General features: G+C 42.2%; 1 protein-coding gene and 1 long non-coding RNA gene across 6 annotated transcripts in view; one reads left to right on the top strand and one right to left on the bottom strand.

Annotated features, from left to right (window-relative positions):
• Positions 1-1,363: 1,363 nt before the first annotated feature.
• Positions 1,364-8,100, bottom strand: LOC123567940 (uncharacterized). Its single transcript, XR_006691126.3, has 3 exons — positions 7,990-8,100; positions 2,111-2,267; positions 1,364-1,696 (listed from the first exon to the last, which is right to left on the bottom strand). It is a non-coding gene; the product is annotated as an uncharacterized lncRNA (long non-coding RNA).
• Positions 8,101-8,225: 125 nt separating this feature from the next.
• The window catches only part of KLF7 (KLF transcription factor 7), an 88,589-nt gene continuing 74,732 nt past the window's right edge, over positions 8,226-22,082 (top strand). For 3 of the 5 annotated variants that reach the window (XR_012421424.1, XM_074009891.1, XM_005574081.5), the window contains exon 1: positions 8,226-8,724. Coding sequence is in view for 4 of the 5 variants with exons in the window: in XM_074009891.1 (XP_073865992.1) it covers positions 8,623-8,724 (102 nt within the window). In the remaining variant the exon portion in view is untranslated. The remainder of the gene's footprint in view (positions 8,725-22,082) is intronic. The other 2 variants (XM_074009892.1, XM_045367581.3) reach the window with 1 other exon arrangement.

The following is a 22,082-nucleotide window of genomic DNA, read 5'->3' as shown; positions in this document are numbered from 1 at the left end:
TTTTGCTGGACTCGTAAATTCCTTACCTTTATCATGAGGATAGGTGAATTTTTGTTAAGCAATAGATCACTTGAGTTAGAAGGAAGAAGCAAACTGTCTCCTGGGTCACATGCCCATAACTCACAATCTACCAGGCCCCTCTTTTACCCATTTTGTATGACCCACTGTGATGTAAGATGTAACATTAGGGTTGGCTTTGGCATTTTATTTAAAAATAAATGTTTTGTTAAACTATAATATACCCACAGAATTCTAAAAGCTAGTGGCAAGATTGGGATGTCTTCTGAAGAAGATAGTAAGAGTTTTTGGTTAATTCACTGAGACCATTTTTTAAAGTCCATCATGTCTAGAAATCTTAATATGTTAGTGTCTTAAAATTAAACAAACCTAGGAAGTCAGACCCATGCTAACTAAACTCACAAAAAATACACATATTAACTAAAATGTCTTTGGACATTTGACATTGACAATAGCAATAGTACTGCCACAGTGACCAGGCTCCTGTGGTTGTAACTAGTACATTTTTTCCTGTAGGCAGAACAAGTGAGAAGTCAAATTATGAGCAGAAAGTGAGCACACAATGAAAACAGAGAGACGTATTTTTAAGACATATTTTTATCCAGGACACTAAAGGCCTGAGAAGACTACCATTTATTTTTTCTCAATCATGAAACAACTCTCACACGTGGCCACATACATGTTCTCATGTTCTTCCAAATTCAAACCATGTTTCTCAGGCAGTCTTGTTTACCAAACTCCGCCTCTCTGACACTCACGTTTTCTAGACACAACCCAAGTTCACACTTTCCTCCAGTGTAGTAAGATTGTGAAGGGAAGAAAAAGTCAGTACATGAAAATATTTATTAATGACAGGACCACTTATAAATTAATCTCCCACACAAACGTCCCTTCTTAACACCAATCTTCTCTCCTGCTTTCACAGTGGCAAACATTTACAATACAATGCAGTATATTCAATTATACTGCAAAGTAAAACTGCAAATTGTGCCAAAAGTGTAAGATTTTATGATGTCCGTGAAAGTAAGGTTGATAAGGCCACTGGCAAATAGAGATTTGTAGAGTTAAACTAACAAGTGGAGGTAAAATCAACAGGGAGGGTGACTATATTGCTGCTTCAGAAGAGAATACTCTGAATACAAAAAACTAATTGAGACCCTTGGGGAAACTGATGAAGCCCTCTATTTTTACAAAATGACCCTCTTTTTGATTATCCTGTAAAAGTCAAATATGAAATAAGGCATGTTGTAAGGTGTGTGGGAGAGAAAAACTAGTAACTTTTCCTCCCTTATCACAAGGTTTATGGCTGACACTCCGATAACAAAAGACAGTTTAACAAGAGAAAAGTATCACAAATTTATTTAATCAAAGTTTTACATGACAGGGGAGCCTTCAAAAATGAAGACACAAAGACCCAGGGAAAACAGTATTTTAATGCTTAGGTGTGATGAAGGATGAACAGTCATGTTGAAGGAGGACTGGATACAAAGGAGGTATGGCCTAATGGTAATGAACTGGAAACTTAGCAAGGCCTGTTTGTTCAGATTCTCTTTGGCCTCTAGGGAGGGGCAGAACACCTGTCACATGAAGGTCTTCAGGTCAAAAGGGAGGAGGTCAGAGAATGACCTTCTTAGTTTTATGGCTTGCTTTGAGGGAGAGAAATTTCAGTTTCTATGATCTGTTTCAGGAGAGAAAATAGGAGTAGGGGAAGGTCAGAGAGAAATTCCTGCTTTCGTGGCTCTCCCAATCTCCTTTGGCTCAAAATACTCAGCATGTCAAGGTGCCATACATATTGGGGTATTGTGTTCTGGGCCCCAAAAGGTGCTTTACATTTTGTAGAAAAATTAAACCAACAATAACTTTCTTGATTTATTCATTTTACAATTAGCACAGTTGTACTTGCAACATAAATATTATTAAATACAGGCATACTTTGAAAATATTGCTGAGTTTGGTTCCAGCCCACTGCAATAAAGCAAATATCACAATAAAGTGGGTCACGCAAGTTTTTTGTTTCCCAGTGCATATATTTACCCTATACTATAGTAAGTGTGCGATAGCATTGTGTCTAAGAAAAAAACAATATACATACCTTAATTTTAAAATATTTTGCTACTAAAAATTGGTAACTATCATCTGAACTTTCAGCAAGTCATAATCTTTTTCCTGGTAGAAGGTCTTTCCTCAGTGTCAATGGCTGCTGACTGATCAGAGTGGGTTGCTGAAGGCTGGAGTGGCTGTGGCAATTTCTTAGAAAAAGACAACAATAAATTTTGTCACACTGATGCTTCCTTTCATGAAAGGTTTCTCTGTAGCATGCAATGCTGTTTGATAGCATGTTACCAAAAGTACAGCTTCTTTCAAAATGAGAGTCAATCTCTCAAACCCTGTGATTACCTTATCAACTCATTTTATGTATAATAATATTCTAAATAGTTTGTCATTGCAACAATGTTCATAGCATCTTCACCAGAAGTAGATTCCATCTCAGAAAAGAACTTTCTTTGCTAATCCGTAAGAAGCAACTTCTCATTCATTCAAGTTTTATCATGAGATTGCAGCATTTTTGTCACCTTTTTGGGCTCTACTTCTAGTTCTTTTGCTATTCTCACCATGTCTGCAGTTACTTTCTCCACTGAAGTCTTGAACCCCTCAAAGTCACCCAGAAGGGTTGGAATCAACTTCTTCTAAACTCCTGTTAATGTTGATATTGTGACCTTTTCCACAAATGAATCACAGATGTTCTTCATAGCATCTAGTATGGTGAATTCTTTTCAGAAAGTTAATTTACTTTGCCCAGATCCATCAGAAAATCACTATCTATGGCAATTACAGTCTTATGAAATATATTTCTTTAATAATAAGATTTAAAAGCTGAAATTACTCCTTGATCCACAGGCTGCATAATGGATGTAGTGTTAGCAGGCATGACAACATGTACAACTCCTTATATTAGAGCTCTTACATGACCAGGTGCATTGTCAATTAGTAACATTTTGAAAGGAATCTTTTTTCCTGAACAGTAGGTCTCAACAATGACCTTAAAATATTCAGTAAACCATCATATAAACAGATGTACTGTCACCCAGGCTTTGTTCTTCTATTTATAGAACACAGGTAGAGTAGATTTAGTATAATTCTTAAGGGCCCTACAACTTTGAAAATGGTAAATGAGCATTGTCTTCAACTTAAAGGAACCAGGTGCATTAGATCCTAAAAAGAGAATCAACCTGTCCTTTGAGGTTTTGAAGCCAGGCATTGCTTTCTTCCTCTAGCTATGAAAGTCCTAGACAGCATCTTCTTTCAATAGAAGGCTGCATCATCTACCCTTATCAATGATTTTAGGTCAGTCTTTTGGATAATGTGCTGCAGCTTCTACATTAGCACTTGCTCCTTCCCTTGTACTGTAATGTTATGGAGATGACTTTTTCCCTTAAACCTCATAAATTGACCTCTGCTATCTTCCAACTTTTCTTCTGCAACTTCCTCACTTCTCTCATCCTTCAAAACATTGAAGAGGGCCGGGCGCGGTGGCTCAAGCCTGTAATCCCAGCACTTTGGGAGGCCGAGATGGGCGGATCAAGAGGTCAGGAGATCGAGAGACGATCCCGGCTAACACGGTGAAACCCCGTCTCTACTAAAAAATACAAAAAAATAGCCGGGCGAGGTGGCGGGCGCCTGTAGTCCCAGCTACTCGGGAGGCTGAGGCAGGAGAATGGCGTGAACCCGGGAGGCGGAGCTTGCAGTGAGCTGAGATCCGGCCACTGCACTCCAGCCTGGGTGACAGAGCAAGACTCCGTCTCAAAAAAAAAAAAAAAAAAAAAAAAAAAAACATTGAAGAGAGTCAGGGTTTTGCCCTGGATTAGATTTTAGCTTAAAAGAATGTTGTTGCTGGTTTGATCTTCCATCCACACCACTAAAACCTTCTCTATATCAGCAATAAAGCTGTTTTGCTTTCTTATCATCTGTTTGTTTATTGGAGTAGCATTTTTAATTTCCTCCAATAACTTTTTCTTTCCATTCACAGAGTGGCCAACTGTTTGGTGCAAAGCCCTAGCTTTTGGTCTATCTCGGTTTTTTATATACCTTCTTCGCTAAGCTTAATTATGTCTAGATTTTGATTTAAAGAGATACATCAGTATAATAATAATAATAAATAAAAATAAATAAAAATAAATAAAAAAGAGATACGTCACTCTTCCTTTCACTTGCACACTTAAGAGGCCATAGTGGTGGTTATTAATTGGCCTAATTTCAATATTGTTGTGTCTTAAGGAATAGGGAGGCCTGAGGAGAGGGAAGGGAAGAGCCAGTTGGTAGAGTAATCAGCATGCACACACACACTAGTTATTAAGTTCTACGTCTTATCTGGGCACAGTTCATGGTGCCTCAAAACAATTACAATAGTAAAACTGATAACTGATCACAGATCACCATTATCAGATATAATAGCAAAAAAGTTTGAAATACTGTGAGGATTACCAAAATGTTACAGAGACACAAAGTGGGTACATGTTGTTGGGAAAATTATGCTGATAAGACTTGTTCCAAGCAGAGTTGCCACAAACCTTTGATTTATATAAAAAAAACAGTATCTGCATGGCATAATAAAGCTATGTACAATAAAATGAGGTGTGCCCATACAGGACAGAATAAATGCATTTTAATAACATTGAGTTTTATTTTCAAATAAAGTCTCAGGCAAACCTTTCTTCACTAATTGGTCTGAAATTTGGTCCCTGTTTTAAGTGGATTTACTCTCAGGAGTACTAATCACACTGGGATAATAAAGACTTCCTATACTAATGAAGCAGAATTTTATTGGTAGAAAAAGCCTGATGCCTTGAATGTGTCTATTTACATATTAAATTTTTACTATTTTATTCTTAAAATATCCTCATTTATTTCTAAGCTCTCCCGGGTGGGGGGATAATTTATTATTTACTCTAGGGTGTTTCCTATAGGATCACTTCCGAAGAGTGACATTACTAGAAGTAAAATGAGCACCTCCCAAGGTAATACTTGTGGAGAAGACAGATTTTGGAGTCAATTTGGAGGCAGACCTGTATTCCAATCTGCTTTTACCACTTACCAGACCCATGGCAATGAGCAAATTACATGCCCTCTCTAAACTTCAGTATCTTCATCTAAAAAAATGGAGCACTAACAGCTCCCTCACAGGATTGTGGAGATCAGAGGTATGTGTAAAATGCCAGGTACAAAGAAGGTAATGAGTAAGTGGTAGTGATAACAGTGCAGTTTATTTTGGTTTGCTGAACTGCCAAAGTTCTCTTGTGATCTTAATTTGTTGATTACTTTGTACATTTGGATACCTTGCATGTGTTTTGCAATGTGAATCTTGGGTCTCTAGGCTATGAAAAGTAGCTAAATATAACTAATATTGAAAATGTGCCTTTCAGAATGCCTTGCTGCATAAATCTCTTAAAATGAATCTAAAATATTCTACAAAGCTTGGAGCAAAGATCATAATGAGGTTTGCAGTATTTGCTTTGTAAAATTTTGGTTGAGTCCTTATGCAAGTCAGATGGCTGATAGTTACATAGGAAAAGTCTCAATGGAAGCCCTCTCCTCCGGCCCCACCCAAGCAATTTTTGTAAACATATATTGACTTAAAGCTGAGGAACCCCATTTTTCACCATACAAAGCTCAGTGTAGAACAGTGTGGGGAGTGAGATGCTCTTGGATTTGAATCCCTGCTTGACCACTTCCAGGTTGTGAGACCTTGACCAACTTATTTAGTATTTCCAAGCCTGGGTATCTTCATCCATAAAGTTGGGGATAATAAAAGTGCAAACCTTGGGGCTGTCCTTAAGATTAAATGAGACATTGCATATAAAATGTTTATGTACATACGGCACATTCCAAGTGCTTAATAAATGGTAACTATTATTTATAAAATCTTGAAACTCACGTTAACCGATATGTCCTGTTTTATTAAAAAATGGTTATAATGTGACACATATAAGTTCACTTGAGTCTCAAGTACCAAATTACATGGTTGGTCTTGCCTCACCTTTTGCCTCTAGTTTTTCTATACCCAAGTTCCTTTCCTTTCCCTATTATTCGTGAACATATTTTTGCCCTAGTGTTTCTCAATGGCTCCTGCCCATCCCCCGAGTTGAAATAGCATGGGGATCAGAGGAGAGGACACCTTGTAACAAACTAGCAAGGGGTTTCTACCTTTCCTCTATCTCCAAGATCCAATAGTATATTCTCCTAATGGTCCTATTAGTTTACGTAGCTCAAGTGGGGAGCCAAAGATAGCTAATATTTAGTATTCACCTAATAGTGTCAGATACTATGCTAGGTGAGTTACCAAAGATATTCTGACTCTTCATAACAATTAGACAAGGTGGATGCCACTATTTCTGTTTCTGAGATGGGTAGGTAGAAGTTCTGACCCAGTAATTCGCTCGAAGTCATGCAGCTAGTTAGCTGGCAGCGTCCTTGCACATCTAATTGCAGATGCGTCTGCATCTACATTGGAGTAAATGTACCAATTATACTCATACAATGAATGCTATGAATCTGGCCAACATAATTCCAGACACTAACAAGTAAATAAATCAGGCTTTCCTCAATCCCAGTAACTCCTGTTTAATGTTCCTCGGCAAATACTGAATTTCAATCTGTGCTTGTTTCATAGAGTAGAATCTTTCAAATATTCTGTTATCGAGTCCTACATAGTCAAAGGGAGGGAAAGACAAGGAGGGTGATTAGGTGAAGTGTTTCTTCCATTACTGGTAGAACGGTTTCTCATCTCTTAAGCACCGAATTCTGCAATCATTCCAAAAGTGGAAGCTCAGCTCACAGTGCATTTTGGGGAAGCTTAAACCACACTAACCATTTAAGGTCAAGCAAACAATTGGCCAACCCTAACGTGTACTGTGCAGGGTTTTCATCTCAGATATAACAGATCTCTATATGTCCACATCCCAACTCCAGAAAACGAGAAATCGAGTTCCTCCTCTCACCATCACAGCTCTGCAGACAACTCGCTGGAGACCCCATGGGGAGCCTCACGTAAAGGCCCCCTTGCAAGCTGCCAGCTCCAGCCTGCCTCCCACATCTACCTAGGCTCCCTCTAGCCTCTTCCTCGCACACTCGAGCAACAGGCCCCTCGCAACCACCTCTAGCCGCCGGACTCCAGACCGGGTCTCCCGCTCGGGGTCAGAAGGTGGCGCGGGAGGGCGGCGGCGGCGGCGCCCGCGGGGCGGGGCGGGGACTGTGCGCAAGCAGGGGGCGGGCGCAGGCCGCAGTCTCGCTCCGCTCCCCTTTGTTCTCGCCCATTGTGTGGCACTTCCTCCTCAGGCGCTTCTCTGCACCCTGCCAGTCTGTGGGGAGTTCGGGAACGGGCCCTGGATGCCTTTTCTGCTTGTTTTTGAGTACGTGAGGACCTCCCCGGCACCGCCACGCGTGGGTCCCCCTTGCCCCGTGCCCACGCGGAGGCGAGGTGGCCAGTGTCCTCCTTTCCCGCTCCGCGCCCTCGGCGGCTTTCCCGCGGCCCCCTGCGCCGCGCCCCCTCCAGGAGGCGTCCTGACCCCGCAATCCGGACTTTCACCTCCCGACCGCCAGCCTCAGCGCCGCCGCGGCGACGCGCGACCCCTCTGAGGGGCGCGGGCTCCGGACGCACCGGGCTCCGCCAGGCACCTAGTCGAGGGTCGGAGGCCGGCGACCAACCCGAGCCCATCCGCCCTGGCGTCCCGGGAGCTGGCGCGAGTGTCGCTGCGACCCTCCCCATCCCTTGCGCTCACGCTCCCCGGCCGCCCGGCGGCCGCCTCAGCCCCCTTATATAGCCCTCTAAAAATAGCTCGCCTCGCACCGCCTTGTAAGGCAGCAGGGAGATCCGCAGCGCGCCAATCCGCGCCCGCCGCTAGGGCCAAGCCCCGCCCCAGGCCCCGCTCCGGGCTCCCCATTGGTCCTCAGTGACTTCATGAGCCCCCTGTTTACCTTACATGGTCACACGCGGCCTAATGGACGCCCTCCTCCGAGATCCCACGGCTGCGCGGAGAACCGGGCGGAGGGAGGGAGTTTGGGGAGGGGGAAGAGCAGGAGGAGGAGAAAAGGGAGGGGGAAGACTACAAACTAGCAAGGATGGAGTGGGGGGTGGGGAGGGAAGGGAAGGGGGGGAGAGAAGCGATCGCGAGAGAAAAAAATGCAACCTCCCAAAATAAAGAGCAAAGATTGCATTAGGAGCGAACAGCGCTGCAGAAATAGATGGCAGCTTCGTGTCAGTGAGTTTGCATCCCCCTTCCTGATCCACGAGCTGGAGTGATTAGAGCCCTGGAAGGGAATTGTTACTCCCGTGGAGAAGTCCCCTTTTCCTGGCAGTCGTCTGCACTGTACACGCTGGATGCCTCTCTCCATCCACCCCACTCACTCGCTCCTCTCTCACCTCCTCTCTCCCTCTGCTGCATTGATTTTTTTTTTTTTTTTCCTTTTTAGTTGACTGAAACAAAACAAAACAAAAGGGCCACTGGATGTCTGCCTTCTTGGGGGGTGAGCCAGACAGACTGACAAACAAACAGCCCCAACTGTGTTCGGGGGAGGGTTTTGCCTCCCGTTTTGCCCGGCAGCAGCAGCATGGACGTGTTGGCTAGTTATAGTATATTCCAGGAGCTACAACTTGTCCACGACACCGGCTACTTCTCAGCTTTGCCATCCCTGGAGGAGACCTGGCAGCAGGTGAATGATTTAAATTACTTGTGTAAATCGTGTGGTGACGGCGGAGACGCAGGGGCTGCGTTGGTGTGGGCTCTGGGTCGAAATTTTTGTTTGTTTGTTTGATTTTTTTCCCTTCCTTTTTGGCTGTCTGTTGTTGAAAATGTTTTCTGAAACAGTCATCTGCGCTTACCTCTCCACCCACCCCTAACCTCGTAGTGTGCCGAGCTGAGCAGCCGGTCCGAGCTGCCTGCGTTTCAGTCGCCAACACACATCCCTGCGCACACGTTGTCGGGTTTGCTGTCCCCTATCAGAGACCTGCCGAACTTCTGGGGTTCGGAGGAGCCGGGTGGGAAGGTGGTTTGGGGTGTTAGGAGCGATTGCTGACAGGGCCCACGTTCTCGCATGCATGAGCTCTACCCACTTGGTACCTGAAATCAGGTTCATCTATTTCAACTGGTGCTTACGACCATCGGATGGGGGGCGGGGGGACGGTGGGCAGGAGCAAAGCGGAGTGTTTTTCAGTAATTAGCGAGTGTCAATAAAGAATAGGAGCTTGATTTTGAGATTAGAAGGTAGGCAAAAGAGAAAAGAGCCCAGTGACAAAAGATACTCAAGGAGGACGGGAAGATGTAGCTGAGGCTGACAATGCATTGTAGGTTTTCCCAGTGTGATGCCTCTATGCGTGTCCTTGTTTCTCTTTTTTGTTTAGGGTCCTTCTCTAGTTAGGCAGCACAACCTCAGACAAAGACTGATGTGTGCTTCCATGCCTCTGACTTTGTCTTAGAGGACTAGTTAAGAAACTCCTAGGATGCTGAAGGGCACCGATGCCAAGTTGGCTAGCCGTCCCAGGGAGGATGAAGCGGGGCTGGTGACAAGTTCACTGGGCTTTGTGAAGTGGAATAAAGAAAGTGCTGGTCAGTGGAAAGTGCTGGCTCTGCTGCGGAAACAGTGGTTTTTTTTTTCAGCAGCGATTAGGAGCTGCTGAGGGGACATTCTGCAGGAAAGATGGTGGGTGGGGGCAGGGGGACACGGGTATTTAAAAATTCTACAGTGTACACCATGGAAAGTCCAAGAAGACAGTCCGGATTTGCACATAGGAAGTGTGAACTTGTACAGTCCGTCCTGGAGAAACCCGCTTGCCCTTGAGGGGAGGGCTGTGAGAGACTCGGTGTGTGGCTGCTCATGTAACTTCTCCGCTTAGTGACAGCAGCTTGTTAAGGCTAATGAACGGCTGAATTTCTTCTGCCGGGATCCAAAGCAGGATTTGCCAGCTTGAGGCTGAGATGTAACAGTCGCTGCTTTAGCAAAAGAGGCTTGGCTTTTGGTATAAGGAGCTGAGTGGCAAAGCGGATCCTCTAACTGTACCATTGTTACTAGTTCTCTTCTGGTCAGAGGCTGTGAGTTTTCCTCCAGGTATTGGCCTCTGGTGTCAGTGTGTCCACACATGCATTCCTTTCCAAGGACGCTGGCAGATGCTTGACTGTCTCTCTGTGAACACATACACAGTTCACATATTTTTAGCATAAAGTCTTTATTCGATGCATCCTTATCCTTAACGAGAGTGTATCTGGATCTTTTTCTTCCTTTTATTTCCAATGCTAATTAAACCAAAATGTTGCCTGAATTTCATTTTCTGAAATAGCCTTCATTTCACACTGTCAGCCCACTGGTGTGGAATCGGTTGCATATTAACAACTGTCTAGACAGGTTAGAGAAGGGAATCTGTTGATTTAGTCAGCCTGCCCAAGGCAGCCCTTGTTTGTGACTAACTGTTAAGCAGTGTTAGAAGGAAGAAAGTTGGCTTTATTTGTTAGAACGTTCCCTACTGATGAATCATGCAACTTTGTTTTGGTTCAAGTTTTCCGAGTAGTAAAGCCAGATTTGGAGGAAGGTCTCTTCACAGGAAACCTGCTTTTCTAGATCTGGCTAGACCATCCAGGACAAACTCTAGATCTGCAAAGAAACATCACTGGTTTGACAATTAGAGGATGTATTAGATCTATTGTTTCCTAAGAAGCCTCTGCTCTTCCTTCTCCCCTCCTCCCCCTGCTCCTCTGCCTCCTCCCCCTTCAGGGAAGCTCTAGTTCAGTTTCTACAGGCAAAGGATTTTTCACCCCTCGGAACCCCCTCACTTCTTGCCTTAACCCTCTCTAACTGCCAGCCACTCTCACCTTAAAACCCTTAGCCAACTTATTCAGCGGCATGCTTAGAGCCAATACTGATGCATAACTTGTGGGGAAGCACTAATAAACAATATATCACTCCAGTGAGCTTTATGCTCTGGACTCCATAGTCTCAACTGCTCTATATAAAGGCGACTACGACCATAGGTTTACACTGATGACAAAACCTTTAGCCTCTATCCCTTCCTTCTTCCCCCACCCCAAACCGTCTTGCTGCTTCTGAGTATAAGGGGTGGTAATGGTGATATGCAGCTGTTAGTTCCAAATCAACTATCAGATGATGAAATTTTGAGACTCTTTTGCTCAAAACAGCTCAGCAAGATTTCTGCAAAGAACCCCAGACAGGAAGAAGTTTCCTTATGCTCTGGGGTAATCAGATTTTAGAGGTCAAATGAGGAGTAATTACTAGTTGTTCTTCTTAAAGTGAACAATGTACCTGGGCTCGTGGAGATGAGCGAAATGTGGAGATTCTGATAATCTGACTTGGTTTCTAGAGAAAGAGTGGCTTCGATGATAAACTCAAGAACATTTTTACATTTGAAAGTTGAAGATAAGTGATTTGGGGATTTTATTTTAAACTTAGGATATGGGATAATTGTCCTGCCTAATAGTCAGTGAGCCTGTGACAAAGTCACTGACTGTGGCAGGGCCACCTCCTGTCAGGGAGATCCTCATTTTGACATTGGATTTTCTGGCAATGATGCCTTAGCCACATAGCTCCAAGTCTGAAAATAATTGTTGCTGGTATAATTCTGAAATCCAAATGGACGTCACACGTTAACAGCTCTCCATTCCTGGGCTCTGACTGCATACTTAAGCACTTGGCCCAAGTAACATCATCTTTCTGCCTGTCATATAACTGTAAATTACACTGTGCTCATGTGGTCTATTATTTTATAGAATTCAGCTGACGCAAAATTCTTAAGACTACCAGCCTTAAGCGCTTTGAAAACTTGTAGGAAAATTTCCAAGAGCTGTCTGAGCAAAAGTAGGAAAAGGTCAAGGGTAGGACAGAAACCAGAGTTTCTTATGGGGTACCACTTGATATGGGTAAAGGGAAACTCATTCATGACTTTTCTTGCCAATAGAAATCATGATTTTGTTTTTAGACACACTGCTGACTTAGAAAATAAAAAGAATATGATACAATGCTTTTATTTTCTTCTAGAATATATAAAGACTTTTAGAACTTTTATATATTCTATCTCTAGTCTGCTATTTCATGAGTGCAGGTCAAGCAGTGATGATCTAAGTCTTATTTGGACTTAGCTTTGCATCGTGTCATTGAGGAGCATCTCATGTTTGCTTGAAAAGTCTTATAGAATTATGTTTATTGTTAATGCTGATTCATAATTGGCAGATGGGGTCAGTTTCAGGTCTCTCTTTGCTGGGAGAAAATTTTCCACTGCTACTGGAAACAAATAAATAAATCATAGAACATTCCTCTCTCCTCCCCCATTCCCCTATTGTTTTAAACTAATGGCATACTTGGCTACTGTAAGGACTAAAGTGTCCCCATAACACTGCAATTTCATCTTGGTTTCAGGCACCCTGAAACAATTTTTATGAGGGCCTTTGGTATAAGGAATCTCTAGGGGAAAACCTACAGAAATGGTTGCATTCCAAGAACAGCCTCATGGTACCAGGGATGGGATTTGGTCTGTGAGCCACATTGCTTCTCCTTTTATGTGAAGATCTTGCCTTTGCACTTCCTTCTGCAGGCCTGGGCCACCAGGTATATCAGCCAGAAGACAAAGCAAACTGTAGGGTCTGTCCATCCGCAGGTTTGCCTCTGTCCCCAATTCGCAGAAAACCTTGTCATGAATTAGAATTTCTTGGCAACAGCACCACCCAGGGAAATTTGTAGACACAAAGGAGCCTTGCTAGCCACACTCAAAGGATAAAATAACTGGCTTTTTTTTTTTTTTGTATGTGATTTGTGTGTTCTTCAGTTACTGTAAATCTGTTTCTTTATTTGAAACAGCAACTTGGTAGATGAAATAAAAATATAACTGCCCCTGTTATCCAGAATGTATCTTTATAAAGATGCAATCACTAAATAGATGTAGCTCTACAAATGAAAGCACGTGTGACTGCAATCAATCACACTTAGCCTTTCTTTAATAGATTCATTTCCATGTTCCTTTAATAGACACATCTTTGTGTAGATTTAGGGGCTCTCAAACATTATCGTTCAGTCTACCTGTTTGCAGTTTGGTATTTTAAAGTGGGCAAACATTATAATGTAGTTATTTTTTTACTACATCTGTCTTTAGTAGGGGGAAAAGGAAGTCACTATTCTTTGTTCTCCGTGAACTTCCCACCCCCACTCCTTACCCTGAGGAGAATGGGATGTTGGGGTCCCATCCATTTAAAAGGCAGAGCAGAAGATGCAGGATGACAGCCTTGCCCTGAAATGATTTATGTATGGGTATGTCAGAGACCTTAAGCATCCAAATGTGGGCTGCTTCTTTCTGCCAGCCTCTTCTAAACATAAATGCCAGTGGGGGCTAATTTGCCTCTCCACTTAAATGGAGGTAGTTCAGAGAGGGTCCTAATGGGGACTTTAATAGCCACTCGCTTATGAATCTTCGCATTCTACTCCCTTCAGAGAATTCTCGTGTTTTAACTTTTTGAGTACAAGAAGACATTACAATCTTCTTTAATCGCTCTCTGTGCCTGCTGAGGAAAGAATACAGTTTCCTCTGGCCAGGCCCATCTGGCTGAAGTTGATAGGATGGCTGGTCTGATTCCAGACGGGTCGGTGGATACCCCTTATCTTTTCATTTTATAGTATTGTGCAATGGGCTTTTAATTATCTTTGCTGGACCCCACGACTGGCAAATGCAGAAAATGGCTCTGTGATTCCAGTTCACTCGATATATCAGTTAGCGTATGTGTTAGAATTGCGGTTTGCTGAAAGTTTAGGACAGCTCCCCAACTTAACTTGAATGGTGCCAGAGGGCGAGGGGCAGAGATTTCCTCTCTCCAGAAGTCCCTTTGTTCTCCCAAATCAACTGACTGCTTGCTTAGCATAAACGGTGGGGGAAGGGGGGAATGTTTTAACCCCAGAATGCCAAATTTTACCAAGTACAGTGATTAGAAAACTCAACTACTAATGGTGTTAAAGTTGGTGAAACAAATGATAGTGTCTAATTATTCATGTTACATGTAACATTGACAAGTTAAAAAACACTCCTCTCTGTTATATTGTATACTTGTTTTAGAATATACATATCCTTATTCTATCTAAAATTCCCCAAATAAACAAAGTGTTGCCATTACTGGGACATGCTATTACCTAAGATTGTTCGTGATTTTGCTCTGCTCCCACCTTGCCCTGATTTGTTCCTGCTAATTGGCAGAATTATTTCTACCACCCTACGTCCCTTTAGTTTTCCTTCTTGGAGTATTTGGTGTGACCCTAAGAACTTGGTCCTGTTTAAACGTATCATGTCCATCTCCCCTGCATTGGAGCAGTACCACATGCTTGATATATAAATGTTATGGCTGAGCGTTTGCAGTAGCCTTGAGATCTGAGTCTAGTATCAGCCCAATTGAGGTGGGAGTGACTTCTGATTTCAGGGGGATACCATTCCTCATTGAGCTGGTAGATGGACCTAGTGCACCTTGTGGGATTTTTGTTGTTTATATTCAAGTATAGAAAATATTCCACAGTAAATACTTCATTCCTTAAGCCCTTGTTATGTGCATAATACTGTATTTGGGCAATGCAAAATTGAATTGGATATACATTCTGCCCTCTAGGAGCTTGCCTCTAGTAGGACAGAGAATGCATGTTCATAATTAAGTTAAACAGAATAGAGCATGAGTGCCAGAAAGAAGGAAAGAAAGAAAGAAACATTCAGTTCTGTGTTGGAACACTGACCTGTGCCTGTCTGTATTACCCACATTGTTCCAACCTTGTTTATAAAACATGCTTGAGATTTACTAAGTTCTGTTGTGAAAAAGCTTTCAGCTAATGGCATGTTGTGGGCTGGATACTTTTAGGGCAGATGAGTATACAGTGTGAATACACATGTCCATAATGGCCAGGAAACAGTGCCCATGTCTGTGCCATTCGGAAATGATTAGAGGTAATTAAAATAATTAACATAGAGCCATATGCGATATCTATTTTTGAATGTGGGTGTATTGACATTTCCTGAGGGTCATTTTGAAAGTCAGGTTCTCAGCCTTGTACCAAAGCGAGGAACATAGAATGTCAGAATTTCAAATCTTGAAAGGGTCTTAGTTTCCTCAATTCTAAAATACTAGGGTTGAACTAAGTGATTGTTAAAGCCAGAGGCATTACACTCTCCAAGGTCACACAGCTTATTAACACTGATGGTTTCAGAGCCCAGGTCTCTCAGATGCCCAGACCAGATTACTTGCTTTCCGTCACCTGAATATACCTTGACTCATTTCTGATTCTTTTCTCTTTCTTTTTTGCCTTCAAGGAGGCAAGAAGATTCCCTTTTTATTTTTAAGAGTACTGGTACATGGAATTTTGGGATTAGCTAGGTTCTAGACCAAATTATTGAATATTTTGGAGAAGGCTTACTTGTGTGATTTGATTCTTTTTCCACTTTTAATGTGTGGTAAATTGGAAAATATACACTGTACCAACAAAATAGCCCCCAATTATAACTCGAGTCTTATAAAAATTATTGTCGTTTAAATAATAACAAATGGAGTGACTGTATGAAGGGTATGCAATGGGGCATATGTGGTAGGGGGTTGGATGGAATATAGGACTAAATGGAAGTAGAAAGCAACAAACATGAAATTGCTTTGTTTCTGACACCTCACCAGCAAAGAGAGTGCCCAAAACTTTACCAGCAACCCATGTGCCAGTTTATGAAAATCTTTTGAAATGTATTTAAATTCTTGAGAGGGTTGTAATAAGCAGGAGTGAAGAAACTCAACCTCTGAAAGGTTTTACAAAAAGTCTTTTGAGGTCTGATGGATGAAGTAGGCCTCATTTTTACCATTGTCCTAATGAGAAAAGGAAAATGGAAGGGCTCATTTGACTTTTTTGCTCCAGTTTTTCCCCAGTTACTTTTTGCCCTTCCCTACCTCCTTGAATCTCTGGTAATTATGATGGTGAAAGTTCTGTCCCGGAATGTGTCTCACAGATCTCTTCACCGCTAACATCTTAGAGGTGAAAATCTTCTGCCCGGTTCAGGGCGTCTTCGTCTCCTCACAGCTGTAATCTACATCTCCACCTCCAGATATGTCCCTGGGTTTCAGGCTCTCATTTTTTTCTAACAGGAAATAAGCAACAAGCAAGATGGACTTTGGGGTTGTTCCACCGTCACTTCAGCTGAGTATGTCCTAAACCCCTAACTCATCAACTTCTTCCATGGACTGCTTCCTTTTTCCTGGTTTCCCTATTTCTTTTAATAATGTGATTATTTGTCTCATGATCTGAGTTTGACATTCTAGTCATTGTAACTCCTTTCTTTTTCTTGAATCTAATGAAAAATTAGATTAAAAGATCTAATTAGCAGAAGTCTAAAATTAGTTGAAAAATCCCATTGACGTGGCTTCCGAGGTACTTTAGCATCAGCCTGTCATGGATGACAGCCTTGGCCATTGCCTTGCCACAATCCCTGTCACCTCCCTGGACTTGCCTTTCTGCCACCATCACCCCAGGTGGCCTGCTTTCAAACTGTTCATGGCTCCCTCTTATACATAGCATGAGGCCAGACTTCCAAGGTTCCGGGTGTTCCAAGACTGGGTCTACATAGTATTTGTAAGTTTCCCCCCTTTTCACGTTCACGTGTAGTAAATGCCATCCAAATTAAGTGACTATGCTTTTCCTGCTTCTGTCTTTATTTTTGTTGTTTTCTTTAGCCTTTTTCCTCCTCCTCCCTCTCCCCTTCCTGATTTTCTTTGTCCCAAGTTCCACCCATCCCTTAACTTTCAAATGGGTGCCAAACTCCCTCCCTTGCCAACTGTAACTGCTATGATTTCCATACTCTTGTGCAGAACTTTTTACTTCCTCATGATGCTTTACAGTTTTTAGTTATAATAAAGCTTTTCTTTCTTTTTTTTTTTTTTTCTTTTCTGTTGTGCCATTTTTCCTGTTAGGTTTATGCTTTAAGGAGGAGTTGATGCCTTGGGTATAGGTTTGGTAGTCAACTTTTAGTGTATCACCTGCTTCTTAGAAAGCTTTGCACACAGTGGGCATTCGATAGTTATTTGAGGAGCATGTTATGACTATGACTTAAGATTTGACTATGCCTTTTTCAGTGGTTCTCAGTCATGGCTGCACCCCAGACCAATGAAATCAGTATCTGTTTGGGAGGGACCCAGGCATCAGTGTTTGTAAAGCTTTCAGGCGATTCCAATATGCAGTCAAGGCATTGAGCCATTGATGTATAGAGGGTTTAATGGTATATCAGAGTTGGGGTTACCTAATTCTATTGAAATATTTAATGTCTTGTGTAATTTGGAATCCACACGGACCGGAGGTTTATAGTAAAACAGGATCATGCTGGTGGATGTGCTTCATCTGGCACTTTTGTTAATAGCAGCTGCCCAAGTGTTGTTTCATCCTTCTTGCTTTGCTTTCCCTCACCCTAAAGTGTCTAAGGCAGTCTGTTTGGCTTACATTTCCTATGACCCTTCAGGAGTTTGCTTAACCTGGTCAAATTCCATTTCTGGAAACTTGGTGGTGTTGGGCTTTAAACTCCAGCCTTGCTGGGTTTCAAATAATTCATTCTCAGTAGGCCCTTGGCCATGATTTTCCACTCCCCTCAGCCTGCTCCGTGGTTTGAAAGGGCTGGATGCATGCATGTACATCTGTTGGACGATGCTGGGGAGGCATTAGGTAGCAGCTCTCCATTTTCTTACTGACCAACCACAGTGTTTGGAAGTAGACTCTGTTTATAAAGAATTTCAAAGGATCCATCTTTCTAGTAAGAGGAGCAAAAATAAACTGTGGAAGAATTGCTGCCGAGGACATTCAGGCAAGGAGGCTGCCTTCACACCCATAGAAGGCTTAGCTCCTGTGGTAATGACTGTGGGCGTGTAGTGATCTTCACAAAGAAGCCTTAGAAACGCCTCTTTTTCAAACTGTGATGTTTGCAAAATTGTATGTCCTGTAGCTACATCCTTTCATCTGTAAACTGTCTTTGATGGGGTATGGTTGGCAAGAGAGAACATCAGGAGAGGAGCTCAGAGTTCAGGGTTGAAGGATGCCTTTTGGAAAGCTCAACCCAGCTGTGAAAACGGCAATTAGCTGTAGAGCAATTGCCCTGCAAGGGAGTGCGCACCTGCTCTTGACCCTGTTCTCACATTCACCTTCCAGAGCCGAGTTAGCAGGAATTCAATGGAGTGGTCATAACGTTGGTGCTTATTTTTGGAGAGGCGGCAAATTTGCTCAGCATACAAAGGAGTGGAAATAGATTCTTTCCACCCCAGCACCCCCTACCTTTTGAGCTTTTAGCCTTTGTTCATATGGTCACTACAGACCATGTTTGTGAAGTGCAGCTTATGACTATGGTGTTGAAGGAGTCTTCTGTGGGGCCCTATGCAGAACTGATTCTCCTGAGGGTGATGAGATGCTGCTCAAGGTCAGACCCGAGTCAACTTCATTTCTTCTAAGATTGTTCAGCCCTAATTTGTACATTCTCCTCCCCTTCTCAAGGTTCTTGCTTTTTTTTAATATGGACCAAGAGATGATTTCCACTGTGACGGGGCTTTTCATGTTTGCATATGAGAATCTAACAAACATCTGTGCTGAGCTTTTGTTTGAAGGGCTCAGGGCGTTTTGCTCCTGGTCTTTTGTCATTGGCACATTCTTTCTGTAACTAGAGAGCAGACAGATATTACAGAATTTCCCATTCAGGGATGAGAAAATTGGGGCACAGGAAGCTTAAGCAAGTTGTCTTACTGTGGCTGCAAAGCAAATGAGTTGCAAAAAACCGTTAGTGGAATAAACTTTTCTCTTCCCTCTTTCCACTTGGCTAATCTTCCTGTCATAAAAATAATCATCATAGTCCTGTCTCATATGTATTGGACACTTCCTAAAGATGATCTCATTTGAGCACCTGTATCCATCATTTCAGTGAATGCTCACAACAACCGTATGAAATGCATATTCTATTTATCCCCATTTTACAGATGGAAAAGCTGAGATTTGAGGTATTGAATGGCTTGCTTAAAATCATACAACTTGGAAGTATTTGAGCTGAGATCCAAGCCTCAGCAGGGCCCAGCACTCTTAATTGTTACATCTATACTGACTGCTGTTTAGGTAGGAGACATTAGGGCAGAAGCCAAAGGTTGTGACCTGGCCATCGGTGGCCTGGTGTGGATTCCAGTAGTTCATTGGTCTGTCTTCTTTCTGGGCTTTGGTTTTCTTATCTGTAAAAGGACTGGACTGTATGAGGCACTTTTTAAGGTCACAGTGTTTCCTAGTAGACAAATTACATGAAGGCTTTGAAATCAAGCAGAGGTGGAACCTTAAGAAAGTCACTTAACATCTTTGAGTCTCGTTTGTCATTTGTGGAGTTCTTGATTCCTGATGAGAATCAGCTCTCTGACCTAGTATCTGGCACATAACATCCACTCAACAAATGCTCTTTCCTTCCCCATTTTCCTCTCAATGATAGTACACAGAGGCACAGTGCTCTTTCTCTCAGTGGTGTCTTTGGTCTGTTGAAGATCCCAGTGAGCCTGGAGTGCCCAGGAGATAATAAATGATGGAAGGCAGGGGAAAGCGGAATGCTGAGCATTGGATATGGTGTACCTTTATCCATCCACAAGAGAAACTCTCATTAAGTAATTTGTGCTTGGAACTGGGGGAGGACTAGCAGTACCCATTGTCCCTGGAAACTGGGCCTAGTTTGACATCCTTGGAATTTGCTTGGCTTGCTCATGCAAATGTCCAGTCTGTTTCCCTTTCTTTCTGTCCAGTCTGGTTTATGACTTAGTATCTTACATTTTTCTCGCATGCAGTTATTTTTTGTAGGAACCAGAATTAGGCATATATAACATAATACAGTGCTGGTTACTTTACCTGCCATTTCTGCCTTACCTGATGACTGAGCTTACTGCAGCTTATGAGAGTGAATCAGGTTTTATGAGATCTATAAATATCTCAGATAGGATTTTTATTTCATTTTCCCCCTTCAAATAAGACATAATGGAAGCACTCACATACATAAGGAATATTCTTTCTGTGATAAAGTAGGGTGTTTTTGAATTGGCCTCTGAAAAGCAATAATTTGATGTGGTTGTTCCTGTCGGGAGTTTTATGGGGGAGGGGAAGAATCATGCATATGCTGCTATAAAACTCAAAGATTATATCTTCATATTTAAGGTTTAGCCTAGCACCTATGGAGAGATTTATTTCAGAGATGCCAGCCCCGTGTAAAGGCTGCATTCTCTCCTTCTGTGGATTATATATTTGTGTTTTCTTAGCTACAGAGAAACCAGGGAAGGAAAGTCCCATTGGCTAGCAGGAGGTGGGCTCCCCGAAGGAACTTTTCGGTTCTTTGTCTACTCTCTTTCCAGCTGCCCCAAGGGAGGATGTTCTCATCCTTCTCTCTACTTCATGATTTTCCTGCGAAGATTTTCCACTACTTGATATATCTCCCTGAGGTTTTTTTTTTTAACCCTGGAATTACACTTAAAAAAAGATTCTTTATAGCCAATACCAGGAGTGGAAGTGATTTTTCTCACTTTGCTCTTTGAGAAGCATCTAGAAGGAAACTTGAACACCTAACTTTAAAAAATGTGTTACAAAATAAACCATGACACAATCATTCTAAGTGCCTCACTTTACCCGTCTATAAAATGGGCTCTATTTGCCATATCTTACTCAGGGCAGCACATTTAACTGTAAATTTAACTATTGTTTTTGAGAAATAAAATGTCTGACTCCGAACTTTTCATTGTTTTTTTTTTCTTTTTTAGCATAACCTCCCTCTATTTCTTGCCCCAGTTCTCACTAGCTTTATGTTTAACTAGATGATAATTTAATTTGTTCTTAAAAGAATAAACCATGTGAACTGAGTGTACCTGAACCAAAGGCGTGAGGAGGACTTCGGCTTAATGTCATTTTTTTTTTGCTGTTGTTTAACATCATCTCAGTGTGTAACATGATCCTAGCACTTTGGCTTTGCTCTATACACTGACTGCTCTGTGGTTATCATCAAATGATGTGACTTCTCTGGTCCTCAGTTTCCTCATGTGAACAGTGAAGGTAGATTTAGGAACAGTGAGATTATCAGACAACCAAACAGTAAGCTCCTAGACCGAACTGGCTTGAAGATGTGTTTTGTAGGAACCAGAATTAGGCATGTTTCAATTCCTTTTAATTTGAATGCTTTTAGACAGATCGTGCACTCTTCAATTAACCCTGTCCCCACTATTTCCACCTGGCTTAATTTCTGATGTCTGGCCCAGTGAGCATGCATTTGGGCTTGTGACTAGCATCTCTCTAAGGCACCTTCCCCTCCAAAATATTCTGATTTGGGGACAAGCTTTATTTTTCAGTCATAGTCTCAAACTGGCTTGCTTTCTGCTCTCACCCAGAACCATTTTCATTTCCTTTTAGATTTCTCTGCATTGTTGAGTGTCTTTGTTTGGGATTCTATTTTATAAAGCAATTTCCAAATCGCATCTCACTTTTTCCTAGTCATTCAGGTTCTGTTGTAGATCATCGAAATCTGGGATGGAAAAGACCATCTGGTTCACCCCTCCCCCTGCCTGGGCTTAGCAGTTGCTCTAGAGCATGTTCATTCCTTATTGGTATTTGTAACATTTTCCAATTTGGAAACTGTCTCTGATTTTCCTGAGCATGCAGCCTCTTGGTCTAAGTGGGAGTAAAATGAGACAATACCAAACAATTTTTTTTTTTCTCATCAGACATCCCTCATTAACAAAAAAGCCTGCTATTGTCACAGTTTCTTTTGCCACTCCCAGAGACCCAGCTGGTCAGTTGTAGTAAAAACTCCGTGTGTGTGTGTGTGTGTGTGTGTGTGTGTGTGTGTGTGTGTGTGTGTGTGTAAGAAAAACATGTAACCAATTCTTAGTTTTCTTAGTCTGACATAGAAGCATGTTGTAGAGGATTCCATTAACCACTGTAACTGCTTATTTTTTTGTGGAAGTGGATTTTATATGACTTGTTTCACTGAGGAAGTGATGTTTTTTGTGTGAAAAAGTCCAGGGCATTATAAT

The sequence above is a fragment of the Macaca fascicularis genome, chromosome 12, assembly GCF_037993035.2.
Source record: "Macaca fascicularis isolate 582-1 chromosome 12, T2T-MFA8v1.1".
NCBI classification, from domain to species: Eukaryota; Metazoa; Chordata; class Mammalia; order Primates; family Cercopithecidae; genus Macaca; species Macaca fascicularis.
The sequence above is the reverse complement of the archived record's forward strand: the minus strand, read 5'-3'. Positions and strand labels throughout refer to the sequence as shown.